General features: G+C 42.3%; 1 protein-coding gene across 2 annotated transcripts; it reads left to right on the top strand.

The window, feature by feature from the left end:
* The first annotated feature begins 484 nt into the window (after nt 1-484).
* LOC110527705 (ATP-dependent RNA helicase DDX19A) lies at nt 485-16,830 on the top strand. 2 transcript variants are annotated; one of them, XM_021609159.2, is made up of 8 exons: nt 485-897; nt 1,657-1,758; nt 5,196-5,288; nt 5,385-5,444; nt 5,666-5,778; nt 9,698-9,856; nt 14,993-15,184; nt 15,429-16,830. In XM_021609159.2, exons 3-8 carry the CDS (start codon nt 5,275-5,277, stop codon nt 15,488-15,490), a joined length of 600 nt encoding a protein of 199 aa, XP_021464834.2. In that variant the 5' UTR covers nt 485-897; nt 1,657-1,758; nt 5,196-5,274; the 3' UTR covers nt 15,491-16,830. The 2 variants fall into 2 exon arrangements, with proteins under 2 accessions (XP_021464834.2, XP_036839090.1); XM_036983195.1 differs by lacking the exons at nt 485-897; nt 1,657-1,758 and adding an exon at nt 2,973-3,020.
* Nucleotides 16,831-20,499: the final 3,669 nt, after the last annotated feature.

Below are 20,499 nucleotides of genomic sequence, written 5' to 3'. Positions count from 1 at the left end.
GGCAGGCAGGCAGGCAGGCAGGCAGGCAGGCAGGCAGGGCACAGGGTCTTTAGGTGCCCTTATCTTCTGTGGGTCAGGGCGTTGGGCTTGCTTGCATCCAGACAAGAGTAAATTCAGAACACAATTCCATAGACTGTCTGTAAATAACTGGACACAGCCATTACATGAGCTATGAATGGATTCCTCTGCAAATAGTTGCAAACTGTTCCCTAAGATCTATGAAATGACTTGAATGCAACCACTATCCCAGTTTTCCAAGACAGGATGTTTAGGGCGACATCTAAAGGCTGAGTAAAGTATTTCATATTGTGAGAAATATTTTACGGCAGATAAATTATTGAACGCATCGGCAAGTATTGAGAAAACTCAATCGGAAATACAATAATATTACCCAGAAAGGGCGTTTTTTTTGTAAATGCACAACATATAATTAGATAGTTTTGAATGCACTTTTATTTGTGCCAGTTGGGTGTTGGGAGGAACTATTTTGCTCGCTCTTGTCTCATTCTCCATTCAGACCTTTTTACGGACGCACAGGTGCATTCCAGAGCGGTCCTCACTAGTTACCACTGACCTGACACAAAGTCATACAACCCAACTAATTCTACAAATACTTTTCTTAAAATGAGATTTTATTAAACCTAACCGTGAATGAAGACCAAAAATCGATGTGGACTTTGTGGCTGTGGTAACTAGTGGAAACCGTCTGGACCCGAATCCCGGCACGTCATTGTACAATTAGTTTATTTTTCAGACTTTGGAAACACTTTCCTAGCTCAGTTGTCTGTTCGGTGTTGAAACTAGAGGGGTCCCGGTGGTGACTGAACAACCGCTGACATCATGGCAACGGACTCCTGGGCCCAGGCTGTGGGCGAACAAGAAGCCGCGGCGGAATCGGTAAGCACTAGCCCGAACGGCGCTTTTGACGAAATGTTAGTCCCCCTGCCTATACTTCGTCTAGTTCTCTAGCTACCGCGTCCTCTGTCAACTTACCTAAATGTATTGTAAGCAATGAACATTGTATGCATGACTCAAAGACTCCCTCAATCTTAAAAAATCAACATCACGACGACTAACGCTAGCTAGTTAACCAAGTGAGTTACCATTCTAACTCGGCCAGCCAGATCAACTAGTAACAAGTGGTTTGTTTTTGATGGTAATGCATGCCATTAAGCTTATGACACACTTTGATTTCGTACTAGATTACAATTATTGCTTCTCGCGACATGTTCACGAGCGTGTCATCTGTCCAGGGAGCTGAAGATTCCGAAGTGGCCGGGCATGCGTGTGTGAAATCAGTGGTTGACGTTTACCCACTCATCGATCTGTCAGTGCACTTGGCTGTCAGTTGTTTTGAGTCAAAGTTAGCCCTTCTCATGACTCCAATGGGGCTCCCGAGAACCAAGTCAAAGCCAGCAATCATTCTTTGTTTGTAATTGAAAGGGTGCACCTGAAATGACAAGTATAGTACAACATAATCAAAATTCTTGCACGTCCCCAAAAACATTCAAGGTTTTTGTTTCCTAGATTGGTAGCCTGCAAATCAAAGACAAGATAGGTTCTCAGCCGCCTTAGGTCTATAAACATATTTTATTTTAAAATGTATACTTTGTCCTGAGAATACAAGCTAACACATAACATATTGAACCCACACAGACGCAGCAAGCACGACAACAACAACCGCAGCAGCAAGTGCTTCAACGCCTGCAAAGATGGAAGGAGGCGAGGGAAACAAAACAGAGGAGAAAGACGACAAAGGTGGGCACAACCAAGACAACAGACCATTACAGCTTGGCCTCACAGAATACGGTGACTTATTTATAGTACGCTTAAGTTTACTTTGACAGAGAGCCTGGGTCGCCTTCAATGATCAGATGTTTATGGAAATGTTCTATGTTGTCAAAGTACTGTTCTGTTCTTGTACTTGAACTTGTAACAGCATGTCCAAACTGACATCTCTTCTGGTGTATTGTATGTTCCTTAGATGACAAGGCGGCACAGTCGTTGTTGAATAAGTTGATACGCAGTAATCTAGTGAACACAACAAATCGAGGTCCTTCAGCGGGATCCTAACTCTCCACTCTAGTCCGTAAAATAATTTGTGGAGCTGCGGCTGTAAGTAATGCTACAAACTGCCCAGCTATGCTACAAACTGTCCAGTCAAGAGTGCACATACAGGGGTGGTGTTTATTAGGCATCAAATGGAAGGAAACTGACTGAAACTGACACGGAATACCTGAAATGAACTTGTCCCCCCTACAAAAATATTTATTTTTGCTCTCTGTTGCAAAATATTTTAAAACATTTTCAGTTGCGAGTCTTATTGAACACAACCAATGTGCTTTTCCCATGGTGCCCTGTCTCCTTTTCTCTCTTTAAAGCGCCAATGCAGCCATTTTTTTATTTTTTAACTCTATCTCTATCAAATCATTTCTGGGTAACAATTAAGTACCTTACTGTGATTGTTTTCAATTAAAATAAAAAATAAAAAAGCCAATATCTGCTTAGCAATGAGCAATTTCTCAAGCAATAACTTTCTAACTTTAAGACTGTCTTGGAGTGGTCTGCGGGAGGGGCCTAATTGGACGAGCCTAATGGAGGGATACAGTGCCTTGCGAAAGTATTCGGTCCCCCTTGAACTTTGCGACCTTTTGCCACATTTCAGGCTTCAAACATAAAGATATAAAACTGTATTTTTTTGTGAAGAATCAACAACAAGTGGGACACAATCATGAAGTGGAACGACAGTTATTGGATATTTCAAACTTTTTTAACAAATCAAAAACTGAAAAATTGGGCGTGAAAAATTATTCAGCCCCTTTACTTTCAGTGCAGCAAACTCTCCAGAAGTTCAGTGAGGATCTCTGAATGATCCAATGTTGACCTACATGACTAATGATGATAAATACAATCCACCTGTGTGTAATCAAGTCTCCGTATAAATGCACCTGCACTGTGATAGTCTGAGGTCCGTTAAAAGCGCAGAGAGCATCATGAAGAACAAGGAACACACCAGGCAGGTCCGAGATACTGTTGTGAAGACGTTTAAAGCCGTATTTGGATACAAAAAGATTTCCCAAGCTTTAAACATCCCAAGGAGCACTGTGCAAGCGATAATATTGAAATGGAAGGAGTATCAGACCACTGTAAATCTACCAAGACCTGGCCGTCCCTCTAAACTTTCAGCTCATACAAGGAGAAGACTGATCAGTGATGCAGCCAAGAGGCCCATAATCACTCTAGATGAACTGCAGAGATCTACAGCTGAGGTGGGAGACTCTGTCCATAGGACAACAATCAGTCGTATATTGCACAAATCTGGCCTTTATGGAAGAGTGGCAAGAAGAAAGCCATTTCTTAAAGATATCCATAAAAAGTGTTGTTTAAAGTTTGCCACAAGCCACCTGGGAGACACACCAAACATGTGGAAGAAGGTGCTCTGGTCAGATGAAACCAAAATTGAACTTTTTGGCAACAATGCAAAACGTTATGTTTGGCGTAAAAGCAACACAGCTGAACACACCATCCCCACTGTCAAACATGGTGGTGGCAGCATCATGGTTTGGGCCTGCTTTTCTTCAGCAGGGACAGGGAAGATGGTTAAAATTGATGGGAAGATGGATGGAGCCAAATACAGGACCATTCTGGAAGAAAACCTGATGGAGTCTGCAAAAGACCTGAGACTGGGACGGAGATTTGTCTTCCAACAAGACAATGATCCAAAACATAAAGCAAAATCTACAATGGAATGGTTCAAAAATAAACATATCCAGGTGTTAGAATGGCCAAGTCAAAGTCCAGACCTGAATCCAATCGAGAATCTGTGGAAAGAACTGAAAACTGCTGTTCACAAATGCTCTCCATCCAACCTCACTGAGCTCGAGCTGTTTTGCAAGGAGGAATGGGAAAAAAATTCAGTCTCTCAATGTGCAAAACTGATAGACATACCCCAAGCGACTTACAGCTGTAATCGCAGCAAAAGGTGGCGCTACAAAGTATTAACTTAAGGGGGCTGAATAATTTTGCACGCCCAATTTTTCAGTTTTTGATTTGTTAAAAAAGTTTGAAATATCCAATAACTGTCGTTCCACTTCATGATTGTGTCCCACTTGTTGTTGATTATTCACAAAAAAATACAGTTTTATATCTTTATGTTTGAAGCCTGAAATGTGGCAAAAGGTTGCAAAGTTCAAGGGGGCCGAATACTTTCGCAAGGCACTGTATGTAACCTGAACTAGGTTTGAAACTCATTGGCTGCATTCCAAACACTTAACAGGCACACCGTCTCCCCTCAGCCCTCAAATTAAGTGGACACTTCTGATGACGTCTGACGAGTTTACACTTGCAGGGCGAGGGAGGGAGGAATTAATTTTAAATGGACCGCCCTTGTGGGTGCTTTATATGCGCTGCAGTCAATTATGATTGCATGTCTACTTATATTAACTATAGCATTATTAATATATGCCTACTGTATGATAGTTAGCTAATTCATATGCTAGCTAAGGTTAGCCTGCCTAGCTACTTCTGAAGAAGGAACCTGTTATATTTCTCCAATTTCCAAAAGCAAACCGAACAAAAACATCATTACTTTTATGAGACCTGTTTGTGCATTAGTAGCACAATTTCAAACTTATTTACATTCGTTTTTTACTTTTCTAAAAAGTTGACTCCATTATCGACGTTGACGTTTTAAGTTTTGGTGGACTTTTCTTAGCGGATGTACAATCATCGCAAATTGAATTATGGGGCGTTTCAGGCTCCGAAGTGAACATAATTGTACACTCGCGAACTCCATTTCAAAACGAGGGCTGAGGGTCTTACGCTGCAAACTTCCCTTGCTTGGCTAATCATTTGGACCGATGACAAATATGGCCGTGGGGATTCCCCCAAGGGCATAAGGCGAGGGTAAGTGGACGAGGGTGTTTGAAACGTAGACTTTGTTATTGGTCTATTTAGCTATACCGCCTGGTAATGTCGCTAGGCAGGTAAACTCCATCCCACCAAAACAGGCTGAAATTTCAAGCAGTGTTTTCAAACCGCTCTTACACTAAAAGTGCATTATCATTTTCACAATTTCACAGAATTATTCCAACCTCATAGTGTGGAAATATATAAAACAGAAGAAAATCCATGTTTTTGACTGTACTTGGCCTTTAATATCCACTGTGTCCTTTCACCCCTTACCGTCCTCACAGTAAACCTCAGCTGCTTCAGGGAGTATATGCCGTGGGCTTCAACCGCCCCTCCAAAATCCAAGAGAATGCTTTACCCTTGATGCTCGCAGAACCGTGAGTTTACAGAGAGCTTCCTCTAGATTTGAGTTAAAACATGAGATCACTACCAAGAGTCTACCTCCCTCACTCTCTTGCTCTTCCCCATTTAAGACGGCTGCTTTTGTCCTGGCCATGCTCAGTCACGTCGACCCCAACAACAAGTTTCCTCAGGTGAGTCTGACCTCTGAACCCTGACCTCTCTGTGTCATATTCATTAGGACACACAGTTCCAGGTAGTACGTCCAAACGCGCCTAATGAACATGACCCATGTGTAAAGGGGCAAGACTGCATGGGTGTGTCTCCATTGTTCATAGTGGCATATTTTGGGCGTTAGCAGGTGAGATGTTTAATACCACTTTTATCTAACACCTTCCTCTCTCCTCTCCCCTAGTGTCTGTGTGTCTCCCACTTATGAGCTGGCCCTACAGACAGGGAAGGTCATTGAGCAGATGGGGAAGTACTCCTCAGAGGTCAAACTAGTCTACGCCATCAGAGGAAACAAACGTAAGTCTATTACTTAGTCCTTTACTGTCTCTTAAAAGAGGTTGGAAAATGCTAGTATAAAATAAAAATCCAGGTTAATTTATGCAAATTTTAAATGGTTTTAGTTCAAAAAGTGTCTGCTTGTCAAAAGATTTTTGATACCATAATCTAAGTAAAGTCAGTCTGAACGTCTCAGCATTGGTTTGGAGTTGATGGTGAATGAGGAGAGGTCGAGAATTGGATGTCTTTTTTTTTCTAGTGTATGGACCTTTTTGCCATCCGAAATGCATTGATATATCCATAGCAACGGTGCAATTTGCTCTACTCAATGAAGCGACATAAAGAGAGGTGTTAGTTGGCTAACTGCTTTTCGTCACTCTAAACTCTGACAAACAGCTGTTATTGGTAGAATAATTATGTTCTAGATTCTGTTCCAGATTTTAATAACACAGAAATAGACCAAGATGTCATACCCTCTAAGTTTGTGTGAGTATCCATAGCAACAGCTCTGTTTGGGCTGCATAATGATGAGACATAAGGGGGCTGTTAGCTAGCTTTTGTTTGTTACTCTAAACTCCTACAAACAGTTAACTTTTTATTGGTAGAATATATTTTTTGTTCAAACCAGATTTGAATAGCAGTATATGAAGATTTCATACTCTAAGTCTTTGTCTGACTTGTTGGGGGAGTGGTCAAAACAGCAGTTGTTTTGGAAATAAATGTGTTAAAACAGATCTATTGTAGCTGATATATATTTGTTCTGCAAACAGATTTGAAAGAAATATACGAAGATGTCATACCCTCTAAAAAGTTAGATAAAATGTTGTTCATGCCGTGTTACTTAAACAGCTGTAAAGTTTTATTGGTATCAGATAATTCTGTTAATATTTCAGATTTGTATAGCAGAGAAATACAGGAAGATTTCATATGCTTTAACTTTTTGTCTAAGTTGATTGCGAAGTGGTCAAAGTAGCTGATGTGTCAAAAGTTACATTGTTTAAAGTGTATATTAGTGATGATGTCACAATGGGATGTTTTAGAAGAGCCAAACTCAACTGGTGGACTGCGATCCGGATCCGGGTCCGGGCCCAGAGAAGGGTCAATCCAAACCGGACCCGGATCGCATTTTGATACATAAAGTTAATAAATTATTTTTAGACGGCTTTAAAAAAAAAATCTACCGGGCGCAGCGCTCTCTTTAACTCCGCAACCTCTCTTTCTTACTCTCTCTCCAAGCAACGGCCACCTACTACTAGTGCCCCGTCTAATCCAATCGAGTAGTTATATGCAAATACAAGAAACCGCGTCATACGCAATTACATCAATCCAAATATCCTCTGCGGAATCTTGGGACAGGTAGACGGAAAGAAACAACGTTTTGACCGTAGTTCACAACCGTTAATATCACAGATAGAAGGAACTTAGTTACCAGTATCTTTGTTAATATAGCTTGTAAAAAAGAAAGGTTGACTCTGAAAACCGTATTTTCAAAGACAATTGGATGGAACAGCATGTATTCATTCTCCCCGCAACTAGCACAAAACTAGCACATATGAGTCCTTAGCTCTTGTGAAAAGTCCCAATGTTAAGTGCCATTATGAGCCCAGACATAGTAAATTGGATCAGATGTATCCCCTGAACACTGAGGTGAGAACAAACCAGATTAACCAACTCAAATCCCAATATGAGATGTTCACCAAAGTCCTTGTCAGTTTCCTGACAGCCCAACAATGTGCAATGGATTTTTCACTGAGGATAACTTGGGTTTTGGGAAAACACCAAAAAACATGTTCAGACACTGAGACTGTAAAATAATGCATGTGTAAAGTTGCTGACACCTTGCTTGAAGGTAAACAAAAAGATGAGCTCAGGGAGAATATCAAACAAATCACACTGACAGATTCCACAACAATGAGGACTGAAATATTAGCTGAAGATTTAACTTCACATCTTGATGAAGGCCATTCAGAATGCAACATGCATTTCATTAGCTGTGGCTAAATCAACAGATGACACTGATTATGCCCAGCTTCTGGTGTTTTGTTAGATTTCATAACGAAACAAAGAAGGGATTCTGTGAGGAGCTGTTGGGCTTAACAAATCTAGAAGCACAGATGCGCGGAGAGGATATCCATGAGGCCATCAAAGGGATAATGACAAAGGGGGATAGATCTGAAGTCTGTGGTCTCCATCACCACAGATGACGCTCCAGCCATGATAGGAAGAATAAGGGTACTGGTTGCACATTTGAAAGAGGACCACCCTGACCTGACATATCACTGCATCATTCATCAATCGGTCCTATGTGCCAGTCTGGGAAAATAATAATATTCTTGAGGTCATGACAACGATGATTAAACTGGTCAACATTTTGAGAGAAACATCAACTGCTGCGAGGCATTCTGACAGAGGCCAATGCCAGTTTTGAGGACTTACTACTGCGCAATGTCAGATGGCTCAGCAACGGCAGGGTTTTGGAACTCTTGTGGGCCTTTTGGGAAGGAAATCAAAGCTTTTGTTTTACTCCGAGAGAAAGAGTGACCAGGCAACTCAGTTTTCTGAGTTTTTGGAAGATGAGGAGAAGATGGAAACAGTTGCATTTTTGACAGACATTACATCACACCGCTAATCAACTGAATGTTAATCTGCAGGGATGGGACGACACAGTGTATGATATAACGGCAGTCCTGGCTTTCCAGAAGAAATTGGAGCTTTTCAAGAATGATCTCCAGGAGAACTTACTTGTCCACTTCCCAAATCTTCTGGTGTAAATGCAGGGAGACAAAGGTGTTTCCAACCGTGTTGATTTCATCCAGAAGCTAATGGATAACTTCATGGCTCGCTTTGATGACTTCACTATTGGAATAGTACTGCTGCTGCTCATCCAGGACCACTTCTTGGTCACAAATATGACAAAGTTGTCAGAAGAAGCAAAACAGTTCTTCAGATTGGTAGGTGTTGCATCACTGCAAATGGAGTTGATTGAGCTGCAAAAGAATGTGGCTTTGAAGGAGCAGGCTGGTGATTTAACTTTGTAACCTTTTGGGGAAAGATTGCTACCTGCAGCTGATGTCCCTGTTCTCAAGAAACTGGCACTCTACATCCTGACCATGTTTGGCTCCACATACAGCTGTGAATCAGTCTTCTCCACAATTAACTTCTTTTAAAAACAAATACCGCACCAAGCTCACCAATGAACAACTTCTCCAGTGTCTGAGTTGATTGCCAACAAACAAAAAAACACACCCCCCTGACCCCCCCCCCCCCCCCCCCCCCTCTTGCGCTCTGTATTTTAGGACGCTACCCAAACAGTGTTCGATTCTCCTGTTCTCTGCCACGTTTGAGGAGATGGTGTGGAACTTTGCCCAGCGCGTCGTCCCAGACCCCCAACATCATCAAGCTGAAGAGGGAAGAGGGGACGCAGGACACCATCAAGCAGTACTACGTCGTCTGTCACAGCAAAGAGGAGAAGTTCATGGCCCTCTGCGACATCTACGGGGCCATCACCATTGCTCAGGCCATGATCTTCTGTCATGTGATTTAAGAGGAGTTATTCGGGGCGAGTCATCTGGACGTTTGCAGGTGCAGAACCACGAATCGTTATCACATGATGAGTAGTTATTTGGGAAGCAAGGTGATTTGTAGATCAGTGATTCGGAGCTGTCTGTCGGCAATGTAGTCGATCTCAAACACACACAATGTATTTTATTTATTCTCAGATAAGGGATGTGGAATCAGGGCATTTTCAATCCCAACTGCCAAGCTTTAAATCTGAAAATTGTAAAATAATGTAAGCAGTATTACCATATTGCTTACACCTATTTGATAATCTCAGATCTACACAACGGGCTAGGGGAGCAGTTTCAAGTGGGTAGGGGGTTGATTTGGTATGTGGTGTTCCTCTCAGTATACTTTATCCCCCTTCTCTGTCCTCCCTCAGACAAGGCTGTGGGCTGGCTGGCAGGTGAGCTGTCCCGGGAGGGCCACCAGGTGGCGCTGCTCAGTGGGGAGATGCAGGTGGAGCAGAGAGCTGCTGTCATCGACCGCTTCAGAGAAGGAAGGGAGAAGGTCCTGGTCACCAACAACGTCTGCGCCAGAGGTTACTCAAGCAACCATACTAATGGGAGCTTTGAATGCATTTAACTGAATTGAATGATCTGTATGTGGAAATTGTCTACAGTATAGGACTCACTGAGGGACAATACAGACATGCATCAGAACACATAGACCTGAGAGCTCTTTTAGAGAAAGACTTTCAGTTAAGGTAGTCATACAAGAGCAACTCTGACTCCTGCACATGGCTGTAGTAGACTGATTCATTACACAGGTCTATCTCTACTTGGGAAACTATTGTGTACACTACCTTTTTTTTAAATGTTAAAATCAAATTGTATTTGTCACATGCACCTGAATACAACAGTGAAATGCTTACTTACAAGCCCTTAATAAAAAACTAAGTGATAAGTAATATAGAAAATAAAGAAAAAAATAATGAAACGGCAGCAGTAAAATAACAAGCGAGGCTATATACAGGGGGTACCGGTACAGAGTCAATGTGGAGGCTATATACAGGGGGTAACGGTACAGAGTCAATGTGGAGGCTATATACAGGGGGTACCGGTACAGAGTCAATGTGGAGGCTATATACAGGGGGTACCGGTACAGAGTCAATGTGGAGGCTATATACAGGGGGTACCGGTACAGAGTCAATGTGGAGGCTATATACAGGGGGTACCGGTACAGAGTCGATGTGGAGGCTATATACAGGGGGTACCGGTACAGTCGATGTGCGGGGGCGCCGGTTAGTTGAGGTAATATATACATGTAGGTAGAGTTAAAGTGACTATGCATAGATTATAGACAGAGTATCAGCAGTGTAAAAGAGGGGTCTGGGTAGCCCTTTGATTAGCTGTTCAGGAGTCTTATGGCTTGGGGGTAGAAGCTGTTAAGAAACCTTTTGGACCTAGACTTGGCGCTCCGGTACCGCTTGCCGTGCGAAGAGAACAGTCTATGACTAAGGTGGCTGGAGTCTTTCACATAATAGGGCCTTCCTCTGACACAGCCTGGTATGAATCAAATCAAATGTATTTATATAGCCCTTCTTACATCAGCTGATGTCACAAAGTGCTGTACAGAACCCCAGCCTAAAACCCTAAATGGCAAGCAATGCAGGTGTAGAAGCACGGTGGCTAGGAACAACTCCCTAGAAAGACCAAAACCTTGGAAGAAACCTAGAGAGGAACCATGCTATGAGGGGTGGCCAGTCCTCTTCTGGCTGTGCCGGGTGGAGATTATAACAGAACATGGCCAAGATGTTCAAGCCATCCACTTCCTTATGTCTGAAACAGGCTTCCAGCGAGGGCAATTTTGGGGGTTCACCATGTTTCATTGAAATGTACAGCTGTGTGTCATCGGCATAGCAGTGAAAGTTAACATTATGTTTTCAAATGACATACCGAAGAGGTAAAATATATAGTGAAAAGAATAGTGGTCCTAAAACCTTAGTGGTCCTAGAACCTTGAGGAACACTGAAATTTACAGTTGATTTGTCAGAGGACAAACCATTCACAGAGACAAACTGATATCTTTCCGACAGATAAAATCTAAACCAGGCCAGAACTTGTCCGTGTAGACCAATTTGGGTTTCCAATCTCTCCAAAAGAATGTGGTGATCGATGATATCAAAAGCAGCACTAAGGTCTAGGAGCATGAGGACAGATGCAGAGCCTCGGTCTGACGCCATTAAAAGGTAATTTACCACCTTCACAAGTGCAGTCTCAGTGCTATGATGGGGTCTAAAACCAGACTGAAGCATTTCGTATACATTGTTTGTCTTCAGGAAGGCATTGAGTTGCTGCGAAACAGCTTTTTCAAAAATGTTATATATATATATATATATATATATAGGCCTATATCGAATCTCCCATTCCTCTCAAAACATTTTTGAAAAAGCTGACCCAGAAAAAAAAAATATATATATACAGTGCCTTGCGAAAGTATTCGGCCCCCTTGAACTTTGCGACCTTTTGCCACATTTCAGGCTTCAAACATAAAGATATAAAACTGTATTTTTTTGTGAAGAAACAACAACAAGTGGGACACAATCATGAAGTGGAACGACATTTATTGGATATTTCAAACTTTTTTAACAAATCAAAAACTGACAAATTGGGCGTGCAAAATTATTCAACTCCATCAGGTTTTCTTCCAGAATGGTCCTGTATTTGGCTCCATCCATATTCCCATCAATTTTAACCATCTTCCCTGTCCCTGCTGAAGAAAAGCAGGCCCAAACCATGATGCTGCCACCACCATGTTTGACAGTGGGGATGGTGTGTTCAGCTGTGTTGCTTTTACGCCAAACATAACGTTTTGCATTGTTGCCAAAAAGTTCAATTTTGGTTTCATCTGACCAGAGCACCTTCTTCCACATGTTTGGTGTGTCTCCCAGGTGGCTTGTGGCAAACTTTAAACAACACTTTTTATGGATATCTTTAAGAAATGGCTTTCTTCTTGCCACTCTTCCATAAAGGCCAGATTTGTGCAATATACGACTGATTGTTGTCCTATGGACAGAGTCTCCCACCTCAGCTGTAGATCTCTGCAGTTCATCTAGAGTGATTATGGGCCTCTTGGCTGCATCACTGATCAGTCTTCTCCTTGTATGAGCTGAAAGTTTAGAGGGACGGCCAGGTCTTGGTAGATTTGCAGTGGTCTGATACTCCTTCCATTTCAATATTATCGCTTGCACAGTGCTCCTTGGGATGTTTAAAGCTTGGGAAATCTTTTTGTATCCAAATCCGGCTTTAAACTTCTTCACAACAGTATCTCGGACCTGCCTGGTGTGTTCCTTGTTCTTCATGATGCTCTCTGCGCTTTTGACGGACCTCTGAGACTATCACAGTGCAGGTGCATTTATACGGAGACTTGATTACACACAGGTGGATTGTATTTATCATCATTAGTCATTTAGGTCAACATTGGATCATTCAGAGATCCTCACTGAACTTCTGGAGAGAGTTTGCTGCACTGAAAGTAAAGGGGCTGAATAATTTTGCACGCCCAATTTGTCAGTTTTTGATTTGTTAAAGAAGTTTGAAATATCCAATAAATGTCGTTCCACTACATGATTGTGTCCCACTTGTTGTTGATTCTTCACAAAAAAATACAGTTTTATATCTTTATGTTTGAAGCCTGAAATGTGGCAAAAGGTCGAAAAGTTCAAGGGGGCCAAATACTTTCGCAAGGCACTGTATATATATATATATTTTTTTTTTCTGGGTCAAGGTTTGGCTTTTTCAAGAGAGGCTTTATTACTGCCACTTTTAGTGAGTTTGGTACACATCCGGTGGATAGAGAGCTGTTTATTATGTTCAACATGGGAGTGCCAAGCACAGGAAGCTGCTCTTTCAGTAGTTTAGTTGGAATAGGGTCCAGTATGCCGCTTGAAGGTTTAGAGGCCATGATTATTTTCATCATTGTCAAGAGATATAGTACTAAAAAACTTGAGTGTCTCCCTAGGTTGTGAGTTGTGCAGACTCAGGACAACTGAGCTTTGGAGGAATACGCAGATTCAAAGAGGAGGCCATAATTTGCTTTCTAATGATCATGATCTTTTCCTCAAAGAAGTTCATGAATTTATTACTGCTGAAGTGAAAGCCATCCTCTCTTGGGGAATGCTGCTTTTTAGTTAGCTTTGCGACAGTATCAAAAAATAAATTTTGGATTGTTCTTGTTTTCCTCAATTAGGTTAGAAAAATAGGATGATCGCGCAGCAGTGAGGGCTCTTCGATACGGTACTGTCTTTCCAAGCAAGTCGGAAGACTGTTTGGTGTGGCACCATTTCCGTTCTAATTTTTTGGATGCTTGCTTCAGAGCTCGGGTATTTTCTGTATACCAGGGAGCTAGTTTCTTATGACAAATGTTTTTAGGGGTGCAACTGCATCTACGGTATTGTGCAAGGTTAAATTGAGTTCCTCAGTTAGGTGGTTAACTGATTTTTGTCCTCTGATGTCCTTGGGTAGGCAGAGGGAGTCTGGAAGGGCATCAAGGAATCTTTGGTTTGTCTCAGAATTTATAGCACGACTTTTGATGCTCCTTGGTTGGTTACGATTGCAAACGTAATAAAATGGTGGTCCGATAGTCCAGGATTATGAGGGAAAATATTTGCCCCAATTCTATCCACAGTTTATGGTTAGGGTAGGTTTTAAATAGTCACAGTGGTTACAACATGTCCTATACACTTCACACACAAACTCACCAATCGTATCAGTGTATTTGTCAATGTTATTCTCAGAGGCTACCCAGAACATATCCCAGTCTTCGGAATCATAACAATCTTGAAGTGTTGATTCCGATTGGTCAGACGAGTTGAATAGACTTTAGCACAGGTACCTCCTGCTTTGAGTTTCTGCCTATAGGAAGGGAGGAGCAAAATGGACTCGTGATCAGATTTGCCGAAGGGAGGTCGGGCCTTGTAGGCATCCCAGAAGTTGGAGTAGCAGCGGTCGAGTGTTTTAACAGCTCGAGTACTACAGTCAATGTGCTGATAGAACTTCAGTAGCGTTTTTCTCAGATTTCCTTTGTTAAAATCACCAGCTACAATAAATGAGGCCTCAGGATATGTAGTTTCCAGTTTGCACAAAGTCCAGTGAAGTTGAGGGCCGTCATGGTATCGACTTGAGGGGGAATATGAATGGCTGCGACCCTAACCAAAGATAATTATTTTGGGAAGTAATACGGTCGGCATTTGAGGTATTCTCGGGCGGGTGAGCAGAAGGACTTGAGTTTCTCTGTTATCACACCTCGCCCTGAGCTCGTCAACTTTATTATCCAGAGAATGAACATTAGCGAGTAATATACTCGGAAGCGGTGGGTGGTGTGTGCACCACCTGAGTCGGACTAGAATTCCACTCTGAGTATCTCTCCTCTGCCGGCGGTGTTTTTGGTCAGCTTCTGGAATCAGTTCAATTGCCCTGGGGGATACTAACAAAGGATCTGATTTGGGAAAGTCCTATTCCTTATCGTAATTCTGGTGAGTAGCCGCCTCTCTGATATCCAAAAGTTATTTCCAGCTGTATGTTATAACACAAAAAAATATGGGCTAATAATGTAAGAAATAACACAAAAAAAAAAAAAAAATCCTAAGAACTAGAAGCACAGCAGCCCTATCTGTCGGCGCCAAATGATCTGGCCATCCACCCGTTCTCATCTGTCTTTCTGACCTTCCCTCCAGGTATCGACGTGGAGCAGGTTTCCGTGGTGCTAAACTTTGACCTGCCGGTGGACAGAGACGGTGACCCAGACAATGAGACGTACCTGCACCGGCTTGGCCGCACAGGTCGTTTTGGGAAGAGGGAATTGGCCATCAACATGGTGGACAGCAAGTTCAGCATGAATGTCCTCAACAAGATCCAGGATCACTTCAGTAAGTCACGATGGAAATGCTATGTTGTGCAATATTTCTCTATATTAATTTCTGCATGCTATATGACACAGAAATAATGAATTATCAACCAAGAACAAAATAACAACTTTAGAATACGTCCACTGCAGAGATTTATCCAGTTTAGCTAGTCATCCATTTTCTTTTGATATAACATGTTGTTTTTTTCTCTCCATAAGACAATAGTCTTTAGAATGACCTAATCCTTATTCCCCATCATCCACAGATAAGAAAATTGAGAAGCTGGACACAGATGATCTGGATGAGATTGAAAAAATTGCTAGCTGAAGAGAGTACGTGTACGTCTACAACCTGACTGCTACAGCCTTAGCCCCCCCCCCCCTCTTACCTGCCACACCAACTCCTCAGACTCCTCCTCCGCCCCCCCCCCCCCCCCCCCCCCCCCCCCCCAACCCCACACTGACTGTACTCCTACAGTGTTTTATAGTTTTATTTTCAAGTTGGAGAGAGAGAAGTAGAGCAAAGGCCACAAACACAGCTATAATGTTTACATGTGGTGGAAATGTTTTATATCTCTGGTATTTTTAATAAGTCTCTGAAATGTATGGGTTTCACTCTTTGTACTTCTTAATGAATAAAGTCTGTAATATTAGGGAATATTGTCTAAGTGTGTATTGTAATGCCATGGTACAATGGTAGGCTTGGAGCCAAATGGTGGAGTGGAAACAAGTGCCATCATTTTACAGAGATTTTTGTATAAAGGCCCAGTGCAGTTGTGATATTCCTGTGTTTTATAATATTTCCACCCTGCGGTTGGAATAATACTGTAAAATTGTGAAAAATGCGAATGACTTTTTAGTGTAAGAGCCTTTTGGAAAGACTACCTGAAATTACAGCCTGTTTTTGTGGGATGTAGTTTTCACCATACGGCAAATTAGTTAATAGACCGATTTTAAAGAGTTCCAAACCTCTGTTAATAACATCTCATTTACAGTTTTCCCCTCCCCAACTCAGACCAGGGTTTCTCAAACCCTGTCCCCAGGTGCACTTTTAGTGTTTTGCCCAAGCAATACATAGCTGATTCAAATAATCCAAGCTTGATGATGAGTTGGTTATTTGAATCAGCTGTGTAGTGCTTGGGGAAAAAAACTAAATGTGCACCCATCACCGTAAGACTTAATTGTTTCTGGAATTTGATATTAGGGTAAAATGGCTACAGTTGACCTTTAACCCAGTCCCTGATTACCAATATGAATGAGATCTCCAGGGAAGCATAGTGCATAATCAGGAAAATTAGCTGAATGCTTTAAGATTTTTGTTATACGTGAATGCTTTGCAATGAAAACAGGAATGCTGATAAGTAGCACAAAGAGTGAAATAATGTGGTGTTTTGAGAGGTTTTACAAAGATACTTTGGTGATTGTTGGGTTCAGGAGTATATGCAAACTTGTATCAACCTTTCATTGTGCCTCTAGTACAGTAAAGTGTTCAAATCACAACCTCTGATAGTTAGTTTCAGGTTTTTCCCTCAATGCGTACTTCTATGGCAAAAGGGATATGGAGAAAACACTACTTTTACTACTATTTTTTTATCCAATAAAATACAGTTAAATAAATGTAAATGCAACAATTTCAAAGATTTTACTAAATTACAGTTTATATAAGGAAGTCAGTCAATTGAAATAGATTTATTAGGCCCTAATCTGGATTACACATGACTGGGCCTGGGAGGGCATTGGTCCACCCACTGGGGAGCCAGGCCCAGCCAATGAGTTGGAGATGGCTTATGGTAGAGAAATTAACATTAAATTCTCTGGCAACGGCTCTGGTGGATGTTCCTGCAGTCAGCAGTGAGAGAAGGGAGAGAGCGAGAGATGGCTGCATGTGAGCTTTTTTTTTTTTTTTACAGAAGGGTAGATTTGGAGTTAGATAAACTTGGATTTTTCGGCAGGATGCTACCCTCCACAGCATGGCCTTTGCTCCAGATCAGAACTCCAAACCAACAACCTAATTTTGGACAAAATTACCTGGAGGGATTACTGCTACCAATGATTCCTTTTTTCAAGCTATACAGCAGAGACTTGAGGACACCATCCAACCTGGAACTGAGTGAGTAGTGTTTTGTCTGATTCTATTTTGAAACCGGAGAAGAAAAATGAAAAATAAAGTACGTTACAATGATATATTTTACTTTGTGGGGACTGAATGCTGAGTTAAGGCTGCCAGGCTTGCTAGGACAGACCAGATACAACTTCAATTAGCACTGAGGTGAGAGGAATCAAGGCTTTTGTGCCCAACAAGTGGCACGAGTAACTCCGTCTGCCCAACCCAAATCCAGAGGTCTTTGAAGCCACCTCCTGTTGTTCAGAGACCATCCACTGACATTTTCTACGAGAAAAAGCTGCTCCCAAATGGATGACACCTACACCCGTTGCCTGCTGCACTGCTGCTTGGATTCCTCCTGTTCACCGTCTGCCCTGGCCCATCTCCCCCTGTCTGGTACAGGTACCCCTACCACACTCCCGCCTCTCTTCCGAGCTTTCGCTCGCCTCCAGCACACACGCACTGCTGGGGAAAGTGACCCTGACCTTACAATGGCTAGCCCCAAGTTGTTATATATTTTTAAAATGTTCTTGTGCATTTTGCTATTTGCCTCATGACTCCTGCATGCTTTGTTGACTATGAACTTTATTGTTTACCCGAACTTGGGACAGACTTTGTTCCCTCACTCGGGACTCTGACTCAATTGGTTACACAGACTTTTGGCTTCCCATCCTATTCTAACCACCTCTCGCCGGCTTTGTATTCATGTTATCTGATGAAATTGCTGTACAATGTCATCTTGTTGCCATCTGGTGCACATTCATAATCATAAGTTATGAACTCTTTCTCTCTCTCTGAGGACCTGAGCCCTAGGACCATGCCTCAGGACTACTGGGCATGATGACTCCTTGCTGTCCCCAGTCCACCTGGCCATGCTGCTGCTCCAGTTTCAACTGTTCTGCCTGTGATTATTATTATTATTTGACCATGCTGGTCATTTATGAACATTTGAACATCTTGGCCATGTTCTGTTATAATCTCCACCCGGCACAGCCAGAAGAGGACTGGTTCCTCTCTAGGTTTCTTCCTAGGTTTTGGCCTTTCTAGGGAGTTTTTCCTAGCCACCGTGCTTCTACACCTGCATTGATTGCTGTTTGGGGTTTTAGGCTGGGTTTCTGTACAGCACTTTGAGATATCAGCTGATGTACGAAGGGCTATATAAATACATTTGATTTGATAAATCAACACTGCAGAGCTCTCCCTGTCCTCTGCCGTACCTTGATTGTATTACTGCCAATTATATGTGGAAATGTGCATGTACACCCTGGCCCATCTACTGTTGCTAGCACCAATTCTGACTTGTGCTCTGATATCGGCTCCACTGATTTCTACTCTTGTAAAAGCCTGTGTTTTCTGCACGTGAACACTAGAAGCTTATTGCCTAAAATGTATCAATTGAAAGTGTGGGTTCACAGCTCCAATCCAGATGTGTTGGTCATTACTGAGACGTGGTTAAGAGTGTTTTGAATACTGATGTTAACCTTTCTGGTTATAACCTTTTTCGGCAAGACAGATCTTCCAAAGGTGGGGGAGTGGCAATCTTTACCAAGGATCACCTTCAATGCTCGGTTGTCTCCACCAAGTCTGTCCCCAAACAATTTGATTTGTTGGTTTTAAGCATTAAACTTTCAAAAAGCTCTTTGTTGACTTTTGCTGGGTGCTATTGTCCTCCATCAGAACCGGCCCTTTACACTAAGTCTGAATATATCCTGCCAAGTGACTGGGACATGCTTAAACCACCTGACCAAGTCCTAAAGCAATGGGACTCCCTAAATCTTTCTGATTATCACCAATCCCACAAGGTATGACTCCAAACACCCAGAAAAGGCTACTCTCCTCGACGTTATCCTCACAAATAATCCTGGTAGGTATCAGTCTGGTGTTTTCTGTAATGAGCTTAGTGATCACTGTTTTACAGCCTGTGTTCGTAATGGCTGCTCAGTGAAACGATCTGTCCTGATTTGTCATAGACGCTTGCTAAAAAACTTTCATGAGCATGCCATCCTTCATGAACTGGCCTCTGTCAAATGGTATAGAATCAGCTTGATCCCCTCTGTCAAAGACGCTTGGACCTTCTTTTTTTGATATTTTCAGTGGTATTGTTAACACGCCCCCATAAACAAAATGATCATTAAAAACAGGTTCGGCCCCTGGCTCGACCATGATCTTGCAGAGTTACTCTACCTCAAGAATTACATTTGGCAAAAGGCTCAGCATACACATACTCAGGCTGACTCATGGCTCTCGTTCAGGCAAATGAGAAATAAGTGCACTCAGGCTATCCGGAAGGCCAAAGTGAGTTGCTTTAAGGAGCAGTTCTCTCTCTGGGTCTAACCCCAAGAAGTTCTGGAAAACAATTAAAGATCTGGAGAATAAACCACCTCCACATCTGCCCATGCCCTTAATGTTGATGATGTGGTTGTTACTGACAAGAAGCACATGGCTGAGCTCTTTAATCACCACTTCATTAAGTCAGGATTCTTATTTGACTCAGCCACCCCTTCTAATACGACTAGCTCTGACGCTCCTCCCTATTTTCCCCCTGCCCGAGGTGCTAAAGGAGCTCCTTTAAACTTGACCCCCCAAAAAACATCTGGGTCAGATGGTTTACCCTTTCTTCTTTAAGGTTGCTGCCCCTATCATCGCCAAGCTTATCTCTGACCATTTAACCTGTCTCTCCTCTCTGGGAGGTTCCCATTACTTGAAAGGCAGCCCCGGTCCGTCCTTTATTTAAAGGGGGAGATCAAGCTGATCCTAACTGTTATAGGCCTATTTCTATTTTGCCCTGTTTATCAAAAGTGTTGGAAAAACTTGTCAATAATCAACTGACTGGCTTTCTTGATGTCAATAGTATTCTCACTGGTATGCAATCTGGTTTCAGGCTATGGATGGGACACTGCAACCTTATTAAAGGTCCTTAATGATGTCGCCATTGCCCTTGATTCTAAGCAATGTTATGCTGCTATTTTTATTGACTTGGCCAAAGCTTTTGATACGTTAAACCATTCCATTCTTGTGGGCCGGCTAAGGAGTATTGGTGTCTCTGAGGGGTCTTTGGCCTGGTTTGCTAACTACCTTTCTCAAAGGGTTCAGTGTATAAAGTCAAAATCTGTTGTCTCAGCCACAACCTGTCACAGAGTACCCTTGGTTGTCATGTGTTGCTGCCTTGCTATGTTGTTGTCTTAGGTCTCTCTTTATGTAGCGTTGTGTTGTCTTTTGTCGTGATGTGTGTT

The sequence above is a fragment of the Oncorhynchus mykiss genome, chromosome 7 (genome assembly GCF_013265735.2).
Source record: "Oncorhynchus mykiss isolate Arlee chromosome 7, USDA_OmykA_1.1, whole genome shotgun sequence".
Taxonomy (NCBI): domain Eukaryota; kingdom Metazoa; phylum Chordata; class Actinopteri; order Salmoniformes; family Salmonidae; genus Oncorhynchus; species Oncorhynchus mykiss.
The sequence above is the reverse complement of the archived record's forward strand: the minus strand, read 5'-3'. Positions and strand labels throughout refer to the sequence as shown.